We start from the raw sequence: 20,934 nt of genomic DNA on the forward strand, positions 1-20,934 counted from the left end.
CTGGAGAAGGAGAGTCTGGGAAGCTCGGGGCCAGGAGGTCACTTTAGGAAAACGGGGCCCCACCGAGAGGCCAAGGCGAAAACCCCGGTCAAAGCCGTACCTGGTTATTCAGAAAAGGGAGCTGAAACTGGGCTCGTGGTAACTAGACACTCAGATGGGGGAGGCGAGGGGGCGGGGGGGAGGGCGTCTCGGGCGTGGTCCGTGGGCGTGACCGTGAGGGTAGCAATCGCCTGTGACCTGGAGGGAGCTGCGAGAGGGGCGTTGTGTCTGTTTGACTCAGAGGAAGCCCCTGGCAGCGAAAAAGCCGCACAGGGGGGTGTGTGTGTGTGTGTGTGTGTGTGTGTGTGTGTGTGTGTGTGTGTGTGTGTGTGTGTGTACACCAATCAAGACGGCCTCCTGCCCCAGAACAAGCCGCACCGGAGGGTGTGTGTGTGTGTGTGTGTGTGTGTGTGTGTGTACACCAATCAAGACGGCCTCCTGCCCCAGACCGCTGCATTTTGGGTGTGTGCTACTTTGCGAGAAGTTAGGGAAAATTGTGTGAAAAGTGGACGGCGTAATGTTTCTATCTGGGATTTCTCTGCCTTTGTCTATTTAGAGATGAGGTGTGAGTCGTGTTTGAGGCTGTAGGTGATGATGGAGAAGCGAAAGTGATTTGCAATATGATTTTGAGACTTTGCCTGGAATTATGTAATGAATGTGCTGTCCGTGTTTGTGATGTATGGGGGCTATGGAATGCTGGTTTGCTGAGGTAAGTTTGATTGACTGTAAACTATGCATGTGTTTGTAAACCACTGTTACTTTTTGTGATGGAGAAACTCTGCAAGACCGCTGTCTAGTTGGGTATTAAGATGTGATTATCTGAGTAGCATTCGTTAAGTCTGCCTCCAAAATTGTAATTCAATAGCTATTTAGCAAATAAAAGATATAAATATTAGAAAGGAAGAGGTAACAGTTTTGTATTTTATAAATGGTAAGATTCATTGCAGGGAAACACCGTATGAACTAAAATTAATGTGTTAAAATGAATAGTGTTCTATAGTGCTTTCAACACTGATATCTGTGAGATTTCCTGCTACTGAGTGAAAGTGATGACAAGGTTAATGCTTCTTTGGGCATTCTAAGATGATAAAGAGTAATTGGTACACTTTCAATCACAAGGCACATCTTGTTTTAGTAATTAAAGTAGTTATTTTGTGAATTAAGATATTCACTGTATCAGTCTATACTTCTGACTTGACATAGCAAAATACTATGCTTTCTGTTTAGAAGCCTATAAAGTGGAAAGGTACATTTCTATTTCCATTCCTATACTACTAAAAAGTGTTGCTTACTACTAAACATTTAAATTAGCTATTAGAAAATTAATATTTATTATTAATAACTGTGCTTATTATATAGTGTGAAACAGATGAATCAATAAAGAGATGAAGTAGAGAAATATAAAGTCCAGATATTCTCAAGCAGATAGGGATGTGGAATATATGATAGAGATAGCATTTCACATAAATTGAGAAAGTTTGAATTATATGTTTTGTAGTATTGCTAAACAACAAAACACTGGATAAAATCTTCACAAAGCAAAAACACTTTAATAGTTACATGAATAACTAAGAAAATGTATTTGCAACTTTAAGTAGGTAAAGGGTTAAATTACATGCATATAAGTACAACCAATGGACATAAAACTCTGGGGAGGGAAGGTATGTATGGGAGGGAGGGAGGGGGGCAAAAAAATCAATAAAATATATTAAAATTAAAAAAATAATAAAAAAAATTTTTTAATTACTAAATTTAAAAAGATAATATTAACAAATTAGGAAGTAAAAACCCATGGGAAAAAAGAGACATAAGAAGATGCCATCACATAAAATAAATAAAAGTTTCTTTAAATTTTTTTTAAATTTTTGTTTATTGATTTTAGAGAGAAGGGAATGAGGAGGGAAAGAGAGAGAGAGAAAAAAACATTGATTTGTTGTTCTACTTATTTTGGTTGATTCGTTTATGATCCCTGACTGGGAATCAAACCCTCAACCTTGGCGTATCAGAACAACACTCTAACCAACTGAGCTACCCAGTCAGTGTCTTCTTTAAACTTATTAAAAGGAGCTTATTGCCGAAACCGGTTTGGCTCAATGGATAGAGCATCCGCCTGTGGACTGAAAGGTCCCAGGTTCGATTCCGGTCAAGGGCATATACCTTGGTTGTGGGTACAACCCCAGTAGGAGGTGTTCAAGAAGCAGCTGATCGATGATTCTCTCTCATCGATGTTTGTAACTCTCTATCTCTCTCTCTTCCTCTCTGTAAAAAATATCAATAAAATATATATTTTTTAAAAAGGCACTTATTCTCACTCACAATAAGGAATATGTATAATAGAATTATAATATTGATAGTAAAGATTGAAAAATTATTGTCAGCTAGCTGCATTCATCTATGTATAAGAAGGTATTCTTATGCACTACTGGTGGTATAAATTGGTAGAGAGTTCATGAAAAACACCCTGGAAATCCTACCTAATAAAAGAGTAATATGCAAATTAACCATCACTCCACTACACTCACAAGCCATGCCCCACTAGCCACACCCACCAGCCAATCAGAGAAAGTATGCAAATAAGCCCAACCAAGATGGCTACAGCCACAAAGAGAAGGAGGAAGGCTTGGGTTTCCCAGGCAACAGAGGAAGCCAAGCTTTCCGCCTGCCCTTGCTGGTCTAAGCCTCCACTCAAGACTACAAAGTTACAATTATAGAAGATAAACAAATCCAAACAGAAATGGCTGCTGCCAGGGAGCAAGCAGAAGGCTTGGCTCTGCTCCAGGCTACAAAGTTTCAATTGTAGAAGGTAAATAAATTCCAGATACCAGGACCTCCACTTGGGTTGCTCAGGCCCCCCTTCAAAGGAACCTCCACCCTGAGCCGGGACACCCTTCAGGGCAAATCAGCTGGCCCCCAGGCCTCTATCCTCTCTAATAAAAGAGTAATATGCAGATTGACCATCACTCCAACACACAACAGTTGCCTCCATGTAGTCAAAGATGGCTACCCCCATGTGGACACAAGATGGCCAGCAGGGGAGGGCAATTGGGAGGCACCAGGCCTGCAAGGGAGGGCAGTTGGAGGCGATCAACCCTGCAGGGGAAGGCAGTTAGGGGTGACCAGGTCTGCAGGAGAGGGTAGTTAGAGCAAACAGGCTGGAAGGGGAGTGGTTAGGGGATGATCAGGCTGGCAGGCAGAAGTGGTTAGGGGTAACCAGGAAGGCAGGCAGGCAAGCAGTTGGGAGCCAGCAGTCCTGGATTGTGAGAGGGATCCAATCTAAACTGGGATCGGGTCTAAACTGGCAGTCCGACATTTCTCAAGGGGTCCCAGATTGGAGAGGGTGCAGGCTGGGCTGAGGGACACACACACATACCCGGCCACATGCACGAATTTCATGCACTGGGCTTCTAGTATAAAATAAACCCATCCTCTATGGAAGATGAAAGTAGATCTGTAGAGGGAATGTTCCCCCTCTTCAAGCCACAACAGATTCCTCAGAATTTATTCTACTCGACCAAGAGATTAGGTTTCTGGTGTTGGTGAGGCAGCAGGATTTATATGGGATACAGAGTGGACAAGTGCTGAAATAGTGAACATTGATCTAGATTTAACTGAGTTATTATGGGAAATCTAAGTCAAATATGGTTTCTTGTATCTTCCCATCTCTGCCTTCTCAGGACTCTTCCCTTTCCAAAAGAAGATCTTAAAAGAGAAGATTCATTTCTTGCAAATCTCACAGCTATGCCTCAGGTGAGATGATGTTTCCTCTCTTTCTGAAAAACTTGTTTTCAGGTTATATAAACATTTTTCCCCCTATTCTTAAATTTCCTGAATATGGGAGTTGGCTTCCGTGAAATTAGTCTCTAGTAGGGCTTAGATTGGGTAGCCTAGGTACAAAATTGAAGGAGTACCCTCAGAGCTGTGCATCCCTAAATTTTATATCATAGCTACCTTGCCTGCCTCATCCTAGATACAGCCCTGTTCTGAGTTTCTTTTATTTCAACCACATAGTTGAAGCCAATGTTCACATATAGATTGAGTATGTCATCATCACTTCTGTCTTCTCACAGAAGTTACTGCTGAAACAAATGTATTATCTTGATCTAAACGGGGTTATATTACTTGGCTGAATCTAGTCTAGACACAGATTTGAGATCTAAGTTGTGAGGAGTAAAGGTGCAGACATGGAAAAACCTTGATCATACCCATTGACCTAGGTTTTGCAATTATGGATAGTATTATGAGTTTGTGGTAAAATGTCCTATTTTGTGAAATGTTCAGGATATAGATTTACTTGCAAGCTTATCAGAAAACTGAGATCTTGCATTTCTCCTCTTTGATCCCCCTATTTTATCAATGTCTGCCAGCAATTTCTACAAACTGACCTGCCATTGAAAACCTTTCCAGTATGTCAATGCTATTATAGATGCCTATATAATAAAGATGTAATATGCAAGTTGACCATCACTCCAGGTCACAAGATGGCCATCACAAGATGACCAGCAGGGGAGGGCAGTTGTGGGCTATCAGGCCAGCATGGGAGGGCTGTTGGGAAGGACCAGGCCTGCAACGGTGGGCAGTTGGGTGCGGTCAGGCCTTCGGGGGAGAGCAGTTGGTGGGTACCTAGCCAGCAGGAGAGGTCAGTTAGGAGTGATCAGGCTAGCAGAGCGAGTGCAGTTAAGGGGCAATTGGGCCAGCAGGGGAGCAATTAGGTGTCAATCAAGCTGGCAGGGGAGTGGTTAGGGGGTGATCAGGCTGGCAGGCAGATGCTGTTAGGGAAAATCAGGCAGGCAGGCAGGCAGGCAGGCAGGCAGGCAGGCAGGCGAGTGGTTGAGAGCCAGCAGTCCTGGATTATGAGAGGGATGTCTGAGATTGGAGAGGGTGCAGGCTGAGCTGAGGGACACACACCTCCCCCTCTTGCCATGCACAAATTTCGTGCACCAAGCCTCTAATTTTATAGTTTCTATTCTAATTTTTATATGTAGGTACAAGAGAAGGAAATGCCTATGTTAACCCTCTCTTAAAATATTCTACTCTTAAAGCAAAGATGATATAATGTCCTGTGTTCATATTGTTCTTTCAAAAGATCAACCAGTCTTTAAAAGATTGGTTTTCCAAAAATGCTAATTGGTTCTCTTCTCTTCATTGGACTCTTTTTCTATATTCACAATCAAATTCACTGTAAAGGTTACACTGATCTAATTCTAGTGATTCTCAAACACCTCTTTCTATCCAGAGTGTCAGAACTATACTAGTATATCCAATCTCTAACAGCTATCACCATCTATATGTTCCATAGTCACTTCAAGTACATTTTCAAGAATGACCTCATTACTTTCTTTGGTCCAACTTATACTTTTTTCTGTTTCCCACTTCCATTTTTTAGTCCTAGCAGCTACCCATTTGCTTATGCAGGTAACTGAAGAGCTATGCCTATCTTTTTCTCTCTACAACCAATTTATGACCAATTCTGTTGCAACTCATCATAACAACCAGTAGTCCCATGCTAGACCACTAAAAACACCTTAATCTAAGAGACACCTTTAACAATGGTTACTTTATTTGTTTTTCTCACCTAACACATCTTAAGCCATCTCTAGTCTTCAAGAGTATTGCCACTAAAGTACAAAAGTTATTACATTTGTGTTGACTTAAGGTTCTTCATTTTCTTTATATTCCATAAAACAGTAGGCTCAAAGTGGAATTTTAACTATAATGGAATGTTCAGGACAGTATATTGAAAGGAAGAAAAATACTACAGTTTGCATTTAAGAACAGGAGTCATTAACAATATGGATTGCCATTAATGCCTACTGGTAATTTATAAATATTCTGTTGTGAGTGTTCTTAGTACATTTTTTACGACTATTGCTCTATGGGGAAAATAATGTAATATTATTCCATAAATATACACACTGCCTATATCCATGTACCTTTTTCTTCTTAAAGCTTAAAGACTCTTTCTTAAAAACTTTTATATTTCCTGAATTTACTGTTTATTTTCTACCCATGAATTTTAAAAGCTGATGCCCTGTATTTCTACTACAAAACAAATGCATTGTGAATTTAAAATTTTTATGTCCTCAGTGTAGCCTTGGGATACATAATGAAATTTCCTTCACTTTGTAGCACTTTCCCTTGTTCACATTCCTGTTATTGCATATATAATATCTATTGAGCGTATAATGCAATGTCTCTCTCTTACCCTGCAATTTATTATTGTGGTCAGAGTTTTTTAATGTTGGTCCACCAAGTAACCAATCACATTCAAAGCAAATAGTATGTTCTCATATATTTTTAGCATGAGCTAATAAATAAATACAGATGAATCTGTTTTCAGAGAAAATGTTTTGCAGTATAAAACAAAATAAGAAAACTAATCTGACCAAAGTGAGTCCTCCAATATCTAGTTTTCACTAATTGCAATTACTTTAGGATGAACTAGAGTATGCCCTTACAGGGATCAGTGTCATTCAAGGATGTGACTGTGGACTTCACCCAGGAGGAGTGGGAGCAACTGGATACTGATCAGAAGGCCCTCTACAGGGATGTCATGTTGGAAAACTATTACCACCTTATCTCTGTGGGTAAGGAGAACTCCTTGAATCTTTCAGTGTCATGCATCTCCTTTCAAAAGTTTCTGAAACAATGGAACATTGAATTTCAGGGAACATAGTTAGTGAATCCCTTTCTGTTAACAGAAAGTCTGGTATGTTCTCACTTGCCTGGTGCAAGGTGTTATCTTTGGTAAGATGTTAATGTGTACCTTGTCTGCTACCTTGAAACTATATCTTTCTCTTCTTTTAATTATTTTGAAGCCCAAGGACGTTAGGTTAAGTCTCATTTTTTTAAAAGTTATTGAACTTATTGGAATGACATTGGTTAATACAATTATATAGGTTTTAGGTATACAATTCTATAGTACATCATCTATATCTTATATTGTTTGTTCACCATCCCAAGTAGTTTCCCTCCCTTACCATTTAATCTCCCCTTTACCTTTTTCTGCCTCCTCCCATCCCACTTTCTCTCTTATAATCATCATACTTTTATCTGTGTCTTTGAGTGTTTTTCTTTGCTTAATCCCTTCACCCTTTTCACTCAGTCCCAACCCCCTTTCCCTCTGACAGTTGTCAGTGTGTTCTCCATATCTATGAGTGTTTCTATTTTGTTAGTTTATTTTGTTTGTTAGAGTCCATATACACTAATGGGCCAGATTATTATGATCACCTGATGTTTGTAGGCAAATTAGTTATAATTTTGCGCTGAAGTTGCTAGAGGGCCAGACCATTATAAATAGGGAAGCAGGTTGTTTACCATGACAATAGAAGTGATTTTTTTCCCCCCTGAAGATATGGGTAAACAACACGATTTAACAGCCTTTGAACTGTGAGATGATTGTTGACACATGGAGCCATAGAGCGAGTATCAGCAAAACAGCTGAATTCGTTAAATGTTCAAAAGCAGCTATTGTTAAAGTGTTTAAAGACAAGACTGTCAGCCGAAAATCTGGGTCTGAATGTGTAAATTGTGGCCATCCGTGACTAGTCAATGTTAGGGCAGATCGGAGAGTGGCAAGACAGGTACAAGACAACAGAAGGGCAACAGTGCATCAAATTACTACAGATCTTAATCAGGATCCATCTCAAATGATCTCTGAACACAATAATAATCTGGCCACTCAGTGTGTGTGTGTGTAATAATAATCTACACACACACACACACTGAGCGGCCAGATTATGATCTCTGAATGCATAAATAATCTGGCCACTCACTGTATAAGTGAAATTATATGGTTCTTGTTTTTTCTGACTGGCTTATTTCACTTAGTATTACTCTTCAGGTCCATCCATGCTGTTGCAAAAAGGTAAGATTTCCTTCTTTTTTACAGCTGAGTAGTAGTCCATTGTGTAGATGTACCACGGCTTTTTTATCCACTCATCTACTGATGAGCACTTGGGCTGCTTTCACATCTTGACTATCCTATATATCCAAATGGTGGAATGACCTGTCATTTTGACATGCACTGACCACCAGGGGACAGACGCTCAATGCAGGAGCTGCCCTCTTGTGGTCAGTGCACTCCTACAGGGGGAGCTCCACTCAGCCAGAACCTGGGCTCATGGCTAAGGAATGCAGCAGAGGTGGTAGGAGCCTTTCCCACCTCTGCAGCAGCACTAAGGATGTCCAACTGAAGAAATCCCGAGGGCTCCCGAACTGCAAGAGGGTGCAGATCAGGCTAAGTGACCCTCCCCAAGTGCACAAATTTCATGGGCTTGGCCTCTGGTTATAAATAATGCTGCTAAGAACATAGGGGTGCATATATTCTTTTGAATTAGTGTTTCAGATTTCTTTGGATATATTCCCAGAAGTGGAATTGCTGGATCATAAGTCAGGAATCATGCTAACTGATATTAAACTATGCTACAAAGATATAGTAATCAAAACAACTTGGTACTGGCATAAAAACAGATATATAGATTAATGGAATAGAATAAAGAACCTAGAAATAAGTCTCATTTTTTTTTTTTTATTATCAGGGTTTCACATGACTAAACCTGATATGATCTGCAAGTTGGAAGAAGGAAAAGAACTATGGACAACAGAGAGAATTATTTCAAGTCAGAGTTATTTAGGTGAGTCTGTACAGATAAAGAACAATGAACTCAGGTATTAACACCTTTGAATGTTTTTAGGGATATATATGTTTTTTAATTGTGGTAAAATATGTAAAATTTATCATCTTAACTATTTATAAGCATAGAGTTCAGTGGCATTAGTGCAATTATTACTACCATCTATCTCCAGAAATATTTTCATCTTGCAGAACGGAAACTTTGTACTCATTAAACAATAACTCCCATTTCTCCCTTTCCTTTGGCCCTGACAACCAGCATTTTGCTTTCTATCTCTGTGGATCTGACCACTTGTAGGTATTTCATGTAAGAGGAATCATATGATATTTGTCCTTTTTTGTTCTGTGCATGAAATTTGTGCATGAGGGGTGCACAGGTGTCCTTCAGCCTGGCCTGCACCCTCTTGCAATCCAGGACTACTGGCTCCCAACCACTCATCTGCCTGACTGCCTAATGCCTCCAACTGCCCTACCCTGCCAGCCTGGTTACACCCAATGGCCCTCCCCTCCCAGTCTGGTTTCCCACAACTGACCTTCCCTGCTGGCCTGGTCATCCCTGACCCCCTGCCAACCTGATCTCACCCCTAACTGCTCTCCCTTGCCGGCCTCACCATGGCTTTGTCTGGGAGGAAGTCAGATGCCCAGAAGATGACTAGTCGACCTCGTCTAATTAGCATATTACCTTTTTTTATTAATATAGATAATTATTAGTATAGATAATGTCCTCAAGGTTCACCCATGTTGTAGTATGTATGTCCTTCCTTTTGAAGACTGAATAATATTCCTTTGTATGTACATACCACAATTTGTTTATCCATTCATCTGTCAGTGCTCACTAGAATGGCTTCCACCTTTTGGGTTCTGTGAATAATACTGCTACAAACATGGGTGTACACATATCTATTTTAGTCACTGTTTTCAGTCCTCTTGGATATATAACCAGAAGTAGAATTGCTGGATTATACAGTAATTCTGTTTAATTTTTTGAGGAACTGCTATGATGTTTTCCATAGTGGTTACACAACTAAACATTCCCACCAGCAATGTATAAGGGTTCCAGTTTCTCCACATCTTTACCAACATCTATTATTTTCTGGTATTTTTTATAGTAGCTATCTTACTAAAGGCTTGAGATTTTTGAAGAGCCTATGCATAATTGACTTCCATAGCTCTATAGTCTAAATTTAGTTTGAATATCATCCTCCATGTAAGTGCTTTCTTTGTTGCCTTAGTGTTCAGAGATATTAGTTGCCATTACCTTACCAAGAATTCATGTTTTGTAGATATAAAGTACATAGAGATCTTAAGTGTAAAGCTCTTTGAATTCTGACAAAAATAAAAGCTATGTAGCCCTAACCATTTTGGCTCAGTGGATAGTGTCAGCCTTCGGATTCAAGGGTCCCAGGTTGAATTCCGGTCAAGAGTATGTACCTTGGTTGAGGACACATCACCAGAGGGGAGTGTGCAGGATGCAGCTGATCGATGTTTCCCTCTCATTGATGTTTCTAACTCTCTGTCCCTCTCCCTTCCTCTCTGTAAAAAGTCAATTTTATATATATATATAGATATATAGATATATATATAGATATAGATATATAGATATATATATATATACACACACACACACACACACACACATATATATATATATATATATATATATATATATTTTTTTTTTTTTTTTAAAGAAATAAAAGCTATGTATCTCACAACCCAGTCAAAATAAAGGACACTTCCATTAACCTATTAAGTTCCACCAAGCCGCTTCCAAGTTAGTTCCTCCCACTAGGACAATCACAGTTGTTATTTCTACCAGCATAAGTTAGTTTTGTCCATTTTAGACTTTTTTCGTATATACTTTCTTTTACTCTTCTTACTGTCTGAGAGATTTATACATGCTTTTGCATATATAAGTAGTTTATTTTAATAGTAAAATAGTATTCAATTGTATAAATTCACCACTTTATTTATGCCTTTTCTTTCTTTTTTTTAAAATATATTTTATTGATTTTTCTTACAGATAGGAAGGGAGAGAGATAGAGAGCTAGAAACGTAGACCAGCTGCCTCTTACACACCCCCTACCGAGGATATGCCCACAACCAAGGTACAAGCCCTTGACCGGAATTGAACCTGGGACCTTTCAGTCCACAGACTGACGCTCTACCGCTGAGCCAAACCGATTTTGGCTATTTATGCCTTTTCTAATAATAATAGACATTTGAAATGTTCCAGTTTGGGGCTATTGTGAATAAACTACTATGAACATATTCTAATGCACTTTTATGGACATGTATGTGCTTCTCAGTAGAAACCTCACAGTTGATATTGCTCATTTAAAGGGCAGTATAAATTTCACTTTTTTAAGATACAGTCAGTTTTTAAAAGTTACTACACCATTTTAAACTTTTACCAGCAATATATGAGATTTTTTATTGTTATCAATATTTTCATTTTGGTTGTTCTGAAAGGTATGGAAGTATATTTTTGCAGTTTTAGTTTATATTGAAACCTTTTCAAGTACTTTTTACATTTTTTTCAGAGGTGCCTATTTAAATGTTTTACCCACTCTTATTGGTTAATATATTTTTCCCTTGAGTAAGAGGAATTTTTTATGTAGTCTAGATAGATATCTTTTGTTTGTTATAGGTGCTGCAAAAAATTCCTCTAGTCTGAGGCTTGCCTATTCATTTTCATGCGGTCTTTCAATGGGCATAAGTTTTTAATTTTGAAGAAGTCCAGTTTATTATTCTTTTTTTAAATAAATCTTTATTGTTCATATTATTACAAATGTTCCTCATTTTCCCACCCACCATTGCTCCCCTCCATCAGGTTCCCACCCCACCCTCTGCCCTTTCCCCAACCCCCATTGTCCTCATCCATAAGTGCACAGTTTATGTTGTCTCTTTCTGCACCCCCCTACTCCCCTTTCCCCCAAGAATCGTCAGTTCACTCCCTTTCCATACTCTGATTCTATTATTAATATATTCACCAGTTAATATTGTTCATCAGATTTTTTAATTCCCTTGGTTTTTATTTTATTATTTTTTAATAAATCTTTATTTTTCAGATTATTACAAATGCGTTCCTCTTCTCCCCCCCCTCAATTTCTCCCCTCCACCAGGTTCCCACCCCACCCTCTGTCCTTTCCCCATCCCCCATTGTTCTCATCAATAGGTGCACAGTTTTTGTTCAGTCTCTTCTTGCACCCCCACTCCCCGTTTCCCCGAGAACCATCAGTCAACTCCCCTTCCATACCTCTGATTCTATTATATTCACCAGTTAATATTGTTCATCAGATATTTTAATTCCCTTGGTTTTTAGTTTCACTTGTTGATAGTTACCTATTTGTTGTTCATAATTTTTATCTTTTTCTTCTTCCTCTTCCTAAAGAAACCCCTTCAGCCATTCATATAATTCTGGTTTGGCAATGATGAACTCCTTGAGCTTTTTTTTATTTGTGAAGCTCTTTATCTGGCCTTCGATTCTGAGTGATAGCTTTGCTGGGTAGAGTATTTTTGGCTGTAGGTTCTTGCTATTCATCACCTTGAATATTTCTCGCCATTCCTGTCTGGCCTGCATGGTTTCTGTTGAGAAATCAGCTGACAATTGTATGTGTGTTCCTTTATAGGTAACTACCTGCTTTTCTCTTGCTGCTTTTAATATTCTCTCTTTGTCTTTTGCTCTGGGAATTTTAATTATGATGTTCTTGGTGTGGTCCTCTTTGGATTTCTTTTGTTTGGGATTCTTTGCGCTTCCTGGACTTGTAAGTCTAATTCTTTCACCAGGTGGGGGAAGTTTTCTGTCACTATTTCTTCCAGTATGTTTTCAGTATCTTGCTCTCTCTCTTCTTCTGGAACCCCCATAATTCTGATGTTGGTTCACTTGAAGTTGTCCCAGAGGTTTCTTACACTATCTTCAACTTTCTGGATTCTCTTATCTTCTTGCTTCTTCAGAGGAGTGTCCTCTGGCTCTTTGTGTTCTAAATCTTTGTCTTGATTCTTGCGATCTTCCAGTCTGTTTTTAGGACTCAGTGTAACATTTTTTTATTTCAGACAATGTTTTCTTTATTTCTAGTTGATCCCTTTTTATTTCTAGTTGATCCCTTTTTATTTCTACAGTAGTTGATCCCTTTTCATATCCTCATAGGTCTCATTTATTTTATCGGCCTTTTTAAAGATATTCTTGAAAAGCCGTATAACTGTAGTTTTGAACTCAATGTCCAATCTTTTCTTTTTCTCCATCTCCTTCCTTTGTGTCCTGCCTCTTGTCTGCATTTTAGTTGTTTTCCTGATTTGATGGAATAGTTTTGTGTGCTAGGTGTTCTGGTAGAGCCCAGTAGCACAGCCTTCCCAGTTACCTGCAGTGGACAGTCTTGGTGTAGCCCTTTGTGGGCTATGTGTGCAGTCTTGTTGTTAAGCCTTGCTTATTGTTGGTATCACTGGGAAGTATTAATCTCCAAGCCAATTGGCTGTGAGGATCAGCAGTGTCTCAGCTAGGAGAGTTTCTGTACTCTGCTTGGATGGGGCGGAGTCTTGGGGTGGTGCAGACAATCTTTGGTTCCCTGTCAGTCTCGCCTTAGAAAAGTCCTGTTCACAGTGAGTCTCGCAAGATTGGTTGCAGGCACACGCACCTCTTTTGTAAAGACGCATACAAGCTTTGGATTCCAGCCAGTCCCTCCTTAGAGCCTCTGGGAGAGTTTCTGTGCTCAGCTTGGATGGCGCAGAGTCTCGGGTTGGTGCAGACAAGCTTTGTTCTCCCGTCGGCTCCTCCCCAAGTTCCGCAGTAATGGCCTCTGGCTTCACACACTTTCGAGAGATCTCTGCCAGCTGCCTGACAGTCTTGCCTCTCCCTGACTGGGGCTGTCTATCAGAGAAATAGGGTGATTCTGTTTTCCTCTCAAACAAGAAAGCCAGCCGCAAGTTAGTCCGCCCTCTCTGTGCGCCGGGAGTCGCCCAGTAGTGAACTTAGCCCAGCCCTTCCTCTCCACACACCGGGAGTCAGCCAGCAGCAATCTCAGCCCAGCCCTCCCACTCCATGTCCAGGGATTAAGCCAGCGCCTTTTCATGCGCACAGTACTCCTTACCTTCACAGTTTCTGAGGGTCAGTGCACCTTCTCTCTCCTTCAGAGAGGGCAGAGCCTCCTCTCAGCTAGCCGTTTGTTGCTTCAGGGCAATGCCTCCCCTGTTTTCCAGTTCTAAATTCAAATTTGTTGTGGTAGGCTGCATTCGGGTGTCTACCCTATGCCGCCATCTTGGTTTCTCCTTCCCTTGGTTTTTAAATTCACCTGTTGATAGTTACATATTTGTTGTTCATAATATTTATCTTTATCTTCTTCCTCTTCCTAAAGAAACCTCTGCAGCAATTCATATAATTCTAGTTTGGCGATGATGAACTCCTTGAGCTTTTTTTTATTTGTGAAGCTCTTTATCTGGCCTTCGATTCTGAGTGATAGCTTTGCTGGGTAGAGTATTTTTGGCTGTAGGTTCTTGCTATTCATCACTTTGAATATTTCTTGCCATTCCCATCTGGCCTGCATGGTTTCTGTTGAGAAATTAGCTGACAATTGTATGTGTGCTCCTAGATAGTTAACTACCTGTTTCTCTCTTGCTGCTTTTAATATTCTCTCTTTGTCTTTTGCTCTGGGAATTTTAATTATGATGTTCTTGGTGTGGTCCTCTTTGGATTCCTTTTGTTTGGGATTCTTTGCGCTTCCTGGACTTATAAGTCTAATTCTTTCACCAAGTGAGGGAAGTTTTCTGTCACTATTTCTTCCAGTATTCGGTACTTTGCTCTCTCTTCTGGGACCCCCATAATTCTGATGTTGGTTCACTTGAAGTTGTCCCAGAGGTTTCTTATATTATCTTCAACTTTCTGGATGCTCTTGTCTTCTTGCTTCTGCTGAGGTGTGTCCTCTGGCTCTTTATGTTCCAAATCTTTGACTTGATTCTTGTGATCTTCCATTATGTTTTTAGGACTCTGTATAATATTTTTTTTTTTTCAGGCAATGTATTCTTTATTTCTAGTTGATCCTCTTTCATATCCTCATAGGTCTCGTTTATTTTATCGGTCTTTTCTAGGAAATTCTTGAAAAACTTTATAACCATGGTTTTGAACTCTATATCCAGTCGCTTTTTGTCCTCCATTTTTTTTGTTTGTGATCTGTTTCCTTGTATCGGCATTTTCTCTGCTCCCTTGAATTGGTAGGGTGGATTTGTGTGCTAAGGTGTCCTATATGGTTGAGTGGGTCAGTCTCCCAGTTACCTGAGGTGGACACTCTTGGTGCCCCCTTTTGTGGACTGTGTGTACAACCTTATTGTAGTTAAGTCTTGATTGTTATTGGTATCACTGGGAGAAACTGACCTCCAGGCCAATTGGCTGTGAGGATCAGCTGTGTCTATACCAGGAAACAGCCTTATTTGACTAGAGTTGGAAAATTGCAAAAGCCTCTGTGCTCAGATTGGATGGGGCGGAGTTTCAGGGTGGAGCCTACAGCCTTTGTTTACCATCAGCCCCACCCTATGAGGTTACTGAATCTCAGTGTTCTTCAGTGTCCTTTGTACTCTCTGCAAGCACCTCTGAGAGAAAGGTGCCCTCGAGTTTCACCCGCTACCAAACAGTCTAGGCTCTCCCCCAGTGAGCCCGGAACTGGGCTTCAATGCAGTTGAAAGTGGGGTTCAGAGCAGTCTGGAGCTTTTGACTCCTTCCCGCTAAGGCAATCCAGCGGCACAGTCAACAGTTCGTTCTCTGCACTCAATGTGTGCACCTCTGGGATTGCCTTTTGCCGCTCCCCTGAATTTCCACCTTACAACCCAGACTCCCTCCATATGAGCCTGGGTCTGGCCTAGAACTGGGGTTCAGTGCAGTCGGAACTGGGGCTCAGCACAGTCCTGAGCTTTTGTCTCCTTCCCATAGGGCAATCTAGCAGCAGAGTCAACAGTTCGTCCTCCACGCGTAATATGCGCACCTCTCGGACTGCCTTTCGCTGCTCCCCTGAGTTTCCACCTTACAGCCCAGACTCCCTCCGTATGGGCCTGGGTCCTCAGGGTCTCGCCCAGAACTGGGGTTCAGTGCAGTCTGGAGCTTTTATCTCCTTCCCGCTAGGGAATGCCAGCCAGTCACTCAGCCTCCCCCTCCTCTCTGGTTCCGTCCTCTCTCCACACACACCTTGTCTCCATACCTTAGGCTTTTACAGCTCCTCTGATTTTCCTTCTGGTTTTCTCTTTCCTTCTAGTTGTAGAATTTCCAGTCAGTCAACTTCCCTGTAGTTCTGGATAATGTCCATTTTGTATTTTAGTTATATTTTTTTGAAATTGTTGTGTGAGGCTGCAGTTAGGTGTTTACTTATGCCGGCATCTTGGATTCTCTCTCCCCAGTTTATTATTCTTTCGTTTATAATTATTTCTTTGACCTATCAAACAGATATTTGCCTTCTCCAGGGTTGTGAAGATAGTTCTCTGTGTTTTCTTCTGTGGCCCACCTCATGTTGTAATGTAAATTAAGGGTAGATAGCCGAAACTGGTTTGGCTCAGTAGATAGAGCGTTGGCCTGCGGACTCAAGGTCCCAAGTTTGATTCCGGTCAAGGGCATATACTTGGTTGTGGGCACATCCCCAGTAGGGTGTGTGCAAGAGGCAGCTGATCTCTCTCATCAATGTTTCTAACTCTATCCATCTCTCTTCCTCTCTGTAAAAAAATCAATAAAATATATATATTTTTTTTTTAAAGTAAGGATAGAAATTCTGTTTTCTTTCATATGGATATGAATTTGTCTCATCACTTGTTGAATGAAATTGCTTTGTTGAACTTATAAACTAGTGGCCTGGTGTATGAAATTTGTGCACATTTAAAGGGGATTAATTAGAGGAAATATTTTAATACTAGGGACCCAGTGCACAAATTTGTGCACCTTGAAAGGGACTATGGGCCACAAGGCTGTGGTAGGCACAGAGGCAGGTTTGGCCCATCCACCGCACCCTTGCCCAGCCCCTCTGCCACAGCTCTGGTTCCCTGTCTGCCAGCAGCCCTGCTTCCACTGCTTCTGGTCCTACATGCTGACAGCACTGGCCCCATTCACAGCCACTGACAGAGTGGAGCGATTGGGGCTGGTACCAGCAGTGGATGCAAGTGGGTCTGGTTCCCTTAGTAGGTGCAAGCAATAGCTGCTACCCTGATTGCCCCTTGGGAGCAGGGGTAGGTGGAGAAGCCCTCAGGTGTAATAGGGCTGGCAGCTGCTGTTTGCACCCGCTGATGGTGCTGAGTGATTGGGACCAGCTGCAGTTGCGAGTGGAGCGGTGCCAGCAGCAGGTGGGATCACAGCATGTAGGAGCAAAGAAATTTCAGTAATCACCAGTGGCTCACCCTGAAGACAGTGACCAGTGCCCTGCCTTGGCACCCCTATTCACCTACTTCACCATCCTGCTGCAGCCAGTGCTCACTATGTTCCACACATGCCCCTTGGTAGTCAGCAAACATCATAGCAACCAGTTCAGTTTTTCTGGTTGTTCCACTGTTCAGTCTATTTACATATTAGCCTTTTATTATATAGGATTGCTGTTTGCCCTTTCTCTGTAATAGAAGTGTCAGAGATTTTTTTAAAAAAATTAGTAAAATGTATATGAAAATTTTCCTCCTGTCAGAGTCTGGGGCACACCACGGGACCTAGAGTCAAGTCCCTGCCCACCCATATGTACCTCAAAATTTCACAAGACCCAGACCTAGCCACCTCCACACCAAGGGCTAGATCCAAACCCAGCTTGTCCCACCCTTGTCAAGCCCCACCAGGCAGGGGACTCAGCCTCAGATCCCCTGGTCCAGTGCCAGGGCGGATGGTGCTGCATGAAGTCCCCTAACCCAGTCTGGGGCGCAGGCTGCGCCATGTGGTTCCCTCATCAAGCCCTGCCGGGTTTGTGCACAGTCTTGTTGTAGTTAAGCCTTGATTGCTGTTGGTTTCTCTAGGATAGGGGTGTCGAACTCAATCAGAGAAGGGGCCAAAATCTAAAATCCAGCCTAAATCGCGGGCCGAATGGTTTACTGAACAGTCATAAACTGTCATTGTGATGGAAACGCAGCGGGGTGCAGTGATGACAGCGCGGTGTGGGCCACATTGCAAGGCCTGGCGGGACGGATTTGGCCCGCGGGCCTTGTGTTTGACACATGTGCTCTAGGAGTAATTGACCTTCAGGCCTATTGGCTGTGAGGACTAGTTGTGTCTACAATAGGAGAACTTCTCTGCTGGAGATACCCTATGAGGCAGGACTTGCTTCAATGGGGCTTTGGCACTCACAGAGACTTCCCCCTGAATGTGTATCTTATAGATGTGAAGAGTTGTAATCTGGATAGTCTCACTGGGTACACTGTCTCTTGGATCTCCAAGGAGGAGCAAAGATAGCCACTGCCTGAGGCCACCCAGCAGGAGCTACAGAGAGATCTGTAGATTCCTCCTCTTTGTTTGGGGTTTGAAGATGCCTACATGAGGCCAAGCTGTGAAATAATACAAGCTATTGTTGAGCCTTGGGCCTTCTTTTGGAAGCTCTGGGGCTCTCTGACCCAGCTGCAATGTGTTAGGTTTTAGATTACAAAAGGCCAGGCCATTCATATGCAAAAGCCTCTGGGCACAGCTTCTGTGGGTTTGTAAATTGGGTGGGGCATGGTCTCAGGGAATCACCAGAGTGGAAAAAACAGCAATAGCTGCCCCCAGATCTCTGTGTCCCACAGAACCATGCTGGAACAATGATCACTACAAGCACCTCTGAGAGAAAGTCAACCTTGTGTTCTGCCTGATACCAGACAGTCCAGTTTCCCTCAGTATGAGTCTGGGTCTCACCCAGAACTGGAGTTCAGAGCTCTCAGGTGTTTTTATCTCCCTCCTGATTGAAAAAGACAACAGCATACCTAGTTGCTAGCCCCTTTCACAATCAGCTCTGTACCTCCACACTTCCACACCTCTGCACCTCCTACCGGACTCAACGTGCTTTTCTTTTTCCTTCTACTTGTAGAATTTACACTCAGCCAGCCTTTCCGTGGTTCTGGATGATATTCATTTTGTCTTTTTTTTTTAATTAATTAATTTATTTATTTTTTACATATTTTAATGATTTTTTTTGCCCCCCTCCCTCCCTCCCCCATATCCCCTCCCTCCCCATAGTTTTATGTCCATTGGTTGTATTTATATGCATGTATACAAGTCCTTCGGTTGATCTATTATCTCCCCCAGATCCTCCTCCACTCCCCGCTGTAATTTGACAATCAGCTTGTTGCTTTACTGTCTCTGTATCTATCTTTTGGTTCATCAGTTTATAATGCTCTTTATTATCCACAAATGAGTGAGGTCATGTGGTGTTTCTCTTTCATTGATTGGCTTATTTCACTCAGCATGATGTTCTCCAATTCCATCCAGGTTGCTGCAAATGATGAGAATTCCTTCTTCTTTATGGCAGCATAGTATTCCATTGTGTAGATGTACCATAGTTTTTGGATCCAATCATCTGCTGACGGGCACCTAGGCTGTTTCCAAATTCTCGCTATTGTAGATTGTGCTGCTATGAACATAGGGGTGCATATATCCTTTCTGATTGGTGTTTCTACTTTCTTGAGATATATTCCTAGGAGTGGGATTACTGGGTCAAATGGGAGTTCCATTTTCAGTTTTTTGAGGAAACTCCACACTGTTCTCCACAGTGGTTGCACCAGTCTGCATTCCCACCAGCAGTGCACGAGGGTTCCTTTTTCTCTGCAACCTCGCCAACACTTGTCGTTTGTCGATTTGTTGATGTTGGCCATTCTGACAGGTGTGAGATGGTACCGCATTGTTGTTTTGATTTGCATCTCTCGTATAATTAGTGACTTTGAGCATGTTTTCATGTGCCTTTTGGCCTTCCTTCTGTCTTCTTTTGAAAATATTCTATTTAGGTCCATTGCCCATTTCTTAATTGGATCATTCATCTTCCTTTTATTTAGTTGTATCAGCTGTCTGTAGATGTTAGAGATTAAACCTTTATCAGTGGTGTTATTTGCAAATATGTTCTCCCACACCGTGGGCTTTCTTGTTGTTTTGTTGATGGTTTCTTTTGCTGTAAAAAAGCTTTCTATTTTGATGTAGTCCCATTTGTTTATTTTCTCTTTAGCTTCCATTGCCCTAGGGGCAGTATCAGTGAAGAAGTTCTTTTGGCATACGTCTGAGATTTTGCTGCCTGAGGATGCTTCTAGTATTTTTATGGTTTCCCGTCTGATGTTTAAGTCCTGTATCCATTTTGAGTTTATTTTTGTGTATGGTGTAAGTTGGTGATCTAGTTTCATTCTTTTGCATGTGTCTGTCCAATTTTCCCAACACCATTTATTGAAGAAACTGTCTTGACTCCATTGTATATTCGTGCCTCTTTTGTCAAATATTAATTGAGCATATTGATTTGGGTTGATATCTGGGTTCTCGATTCTATTCCATTGATCTATATGTCTGTTCTTGTGCCAGTACCAGGCTGTTTTGAGAACAGTGGCTTTGTAATACAGTTTGAAGTCCGGTATTGAGATCCCTCCTACTTTACCCTTCTTTCTCAGGATTGCTGTGGCTATTCGGGGTCTTTTATTGTTCCAAATGAACTGTTGGAGAGTTCTTTCTAGGTCAGTGAAATATGCCCTTGGTATTTTAATGGGGAGTGCATTGAACCTATAGATTGCTTTAGGAAGTATGGACATTTTGATGATGTTGATTCTACCAATCCATGAACATGGTATGTTCTTCCATCTCCTTACATCATCCTCTATCTCTTTTTTCAATGTCGTGTAATTTTCTGCATATAGATCCTTTACTTCCTTAGTTAAATTTATTCCTAGGTATCTTAATTTTTTTGGTGCGATGGTAAATGGAATTGCTTTTTTAGTCTCTGTTTCTGTAGTTTCACTGTTGGTGTATAGAAATGCCATGGATTTCTTGGCGTTAATTTTGTATCCTGCTACATTGCCAAATTCATTTATTAAGTCAATTAGTTTCTTAATGGAGTCTTTTGGGTTCTTTATGTACAATATCATGTCATCTGCAAATAAGGATAACTTTACTTCTTCTTTTCCAATTTGGATGCCTTTTATTTCCTCCTCTTGTCTAATTGCAATGGCTAGTACTTCCAGTACTATGTCAACAGGAGTGGCGAGAGTGGGCATCCCTGCCTTGTTCCTGTTCTTAGAGGGAATGGTTTTAGTTTTTGTCCATTGAGTATAATGTTGGCTGTGGGTTTATCATATATAGCTTTTATTATTTTGAGGTATGATCC

The 20,934-nt window shown here is 41.3% G+C and overlaps 1 protein-coding gene across 16 annotated transcripts in view; it reads left to right on the forward strand.

The window, feature by feature from the left end:
* Window positions 1–20,934, forward strand: part of ZNF382 (zinc finger protein 382) — a 45,697-nt gene that overhangs the window by 175 nt on the left and 24,588 nt on the right. For 2 of the 16 annotated variants that reach the window (XM_036440324.2, XM_036440325.2), the window contains exons 2-4: window positions 3,714–3,786; window positions 6,472–6,623; window positions 8,577–8,672. In XM_036440324.2, the coding sequence (XP_036296217.1) occupies window positions 6,485–6,623; window positions 8,577–8,672 (235 nt within the window). In that variant the 5' untranslated portion in view covers window positions 3,714–3,786; window positions 6,472–6,484. Of the gene's footprint in view, window positions 139–180; window positions 749–3,713; window positions 3,787–6,471; window positions 6,624–8,576; window positions 8,673–20,934 lie in introns of those variants that run through there. The other 14 variants (XM_036440328.2, XM_036440329.2, XM_036440331.2 and 11 more) reach the window with 12 other exon arrangements.

This window comes from Pipistrellus kuhlii, unplaced genomic scaffold (genome assembly GCF_014108245.1).
Source record: "Pipistrellus kuhlii isolate mPipKuh1 unplaced genomic scaffold, mPipKuh1.p scaffold_m20_p_17, whole genome shotgun sequence".
NCBI lineage: Eukaryota > Metazoa > Chordata > Mammalia > Chiroptera > Vespertilionidae > Pipistrellus > Pipistrellus kuhlii.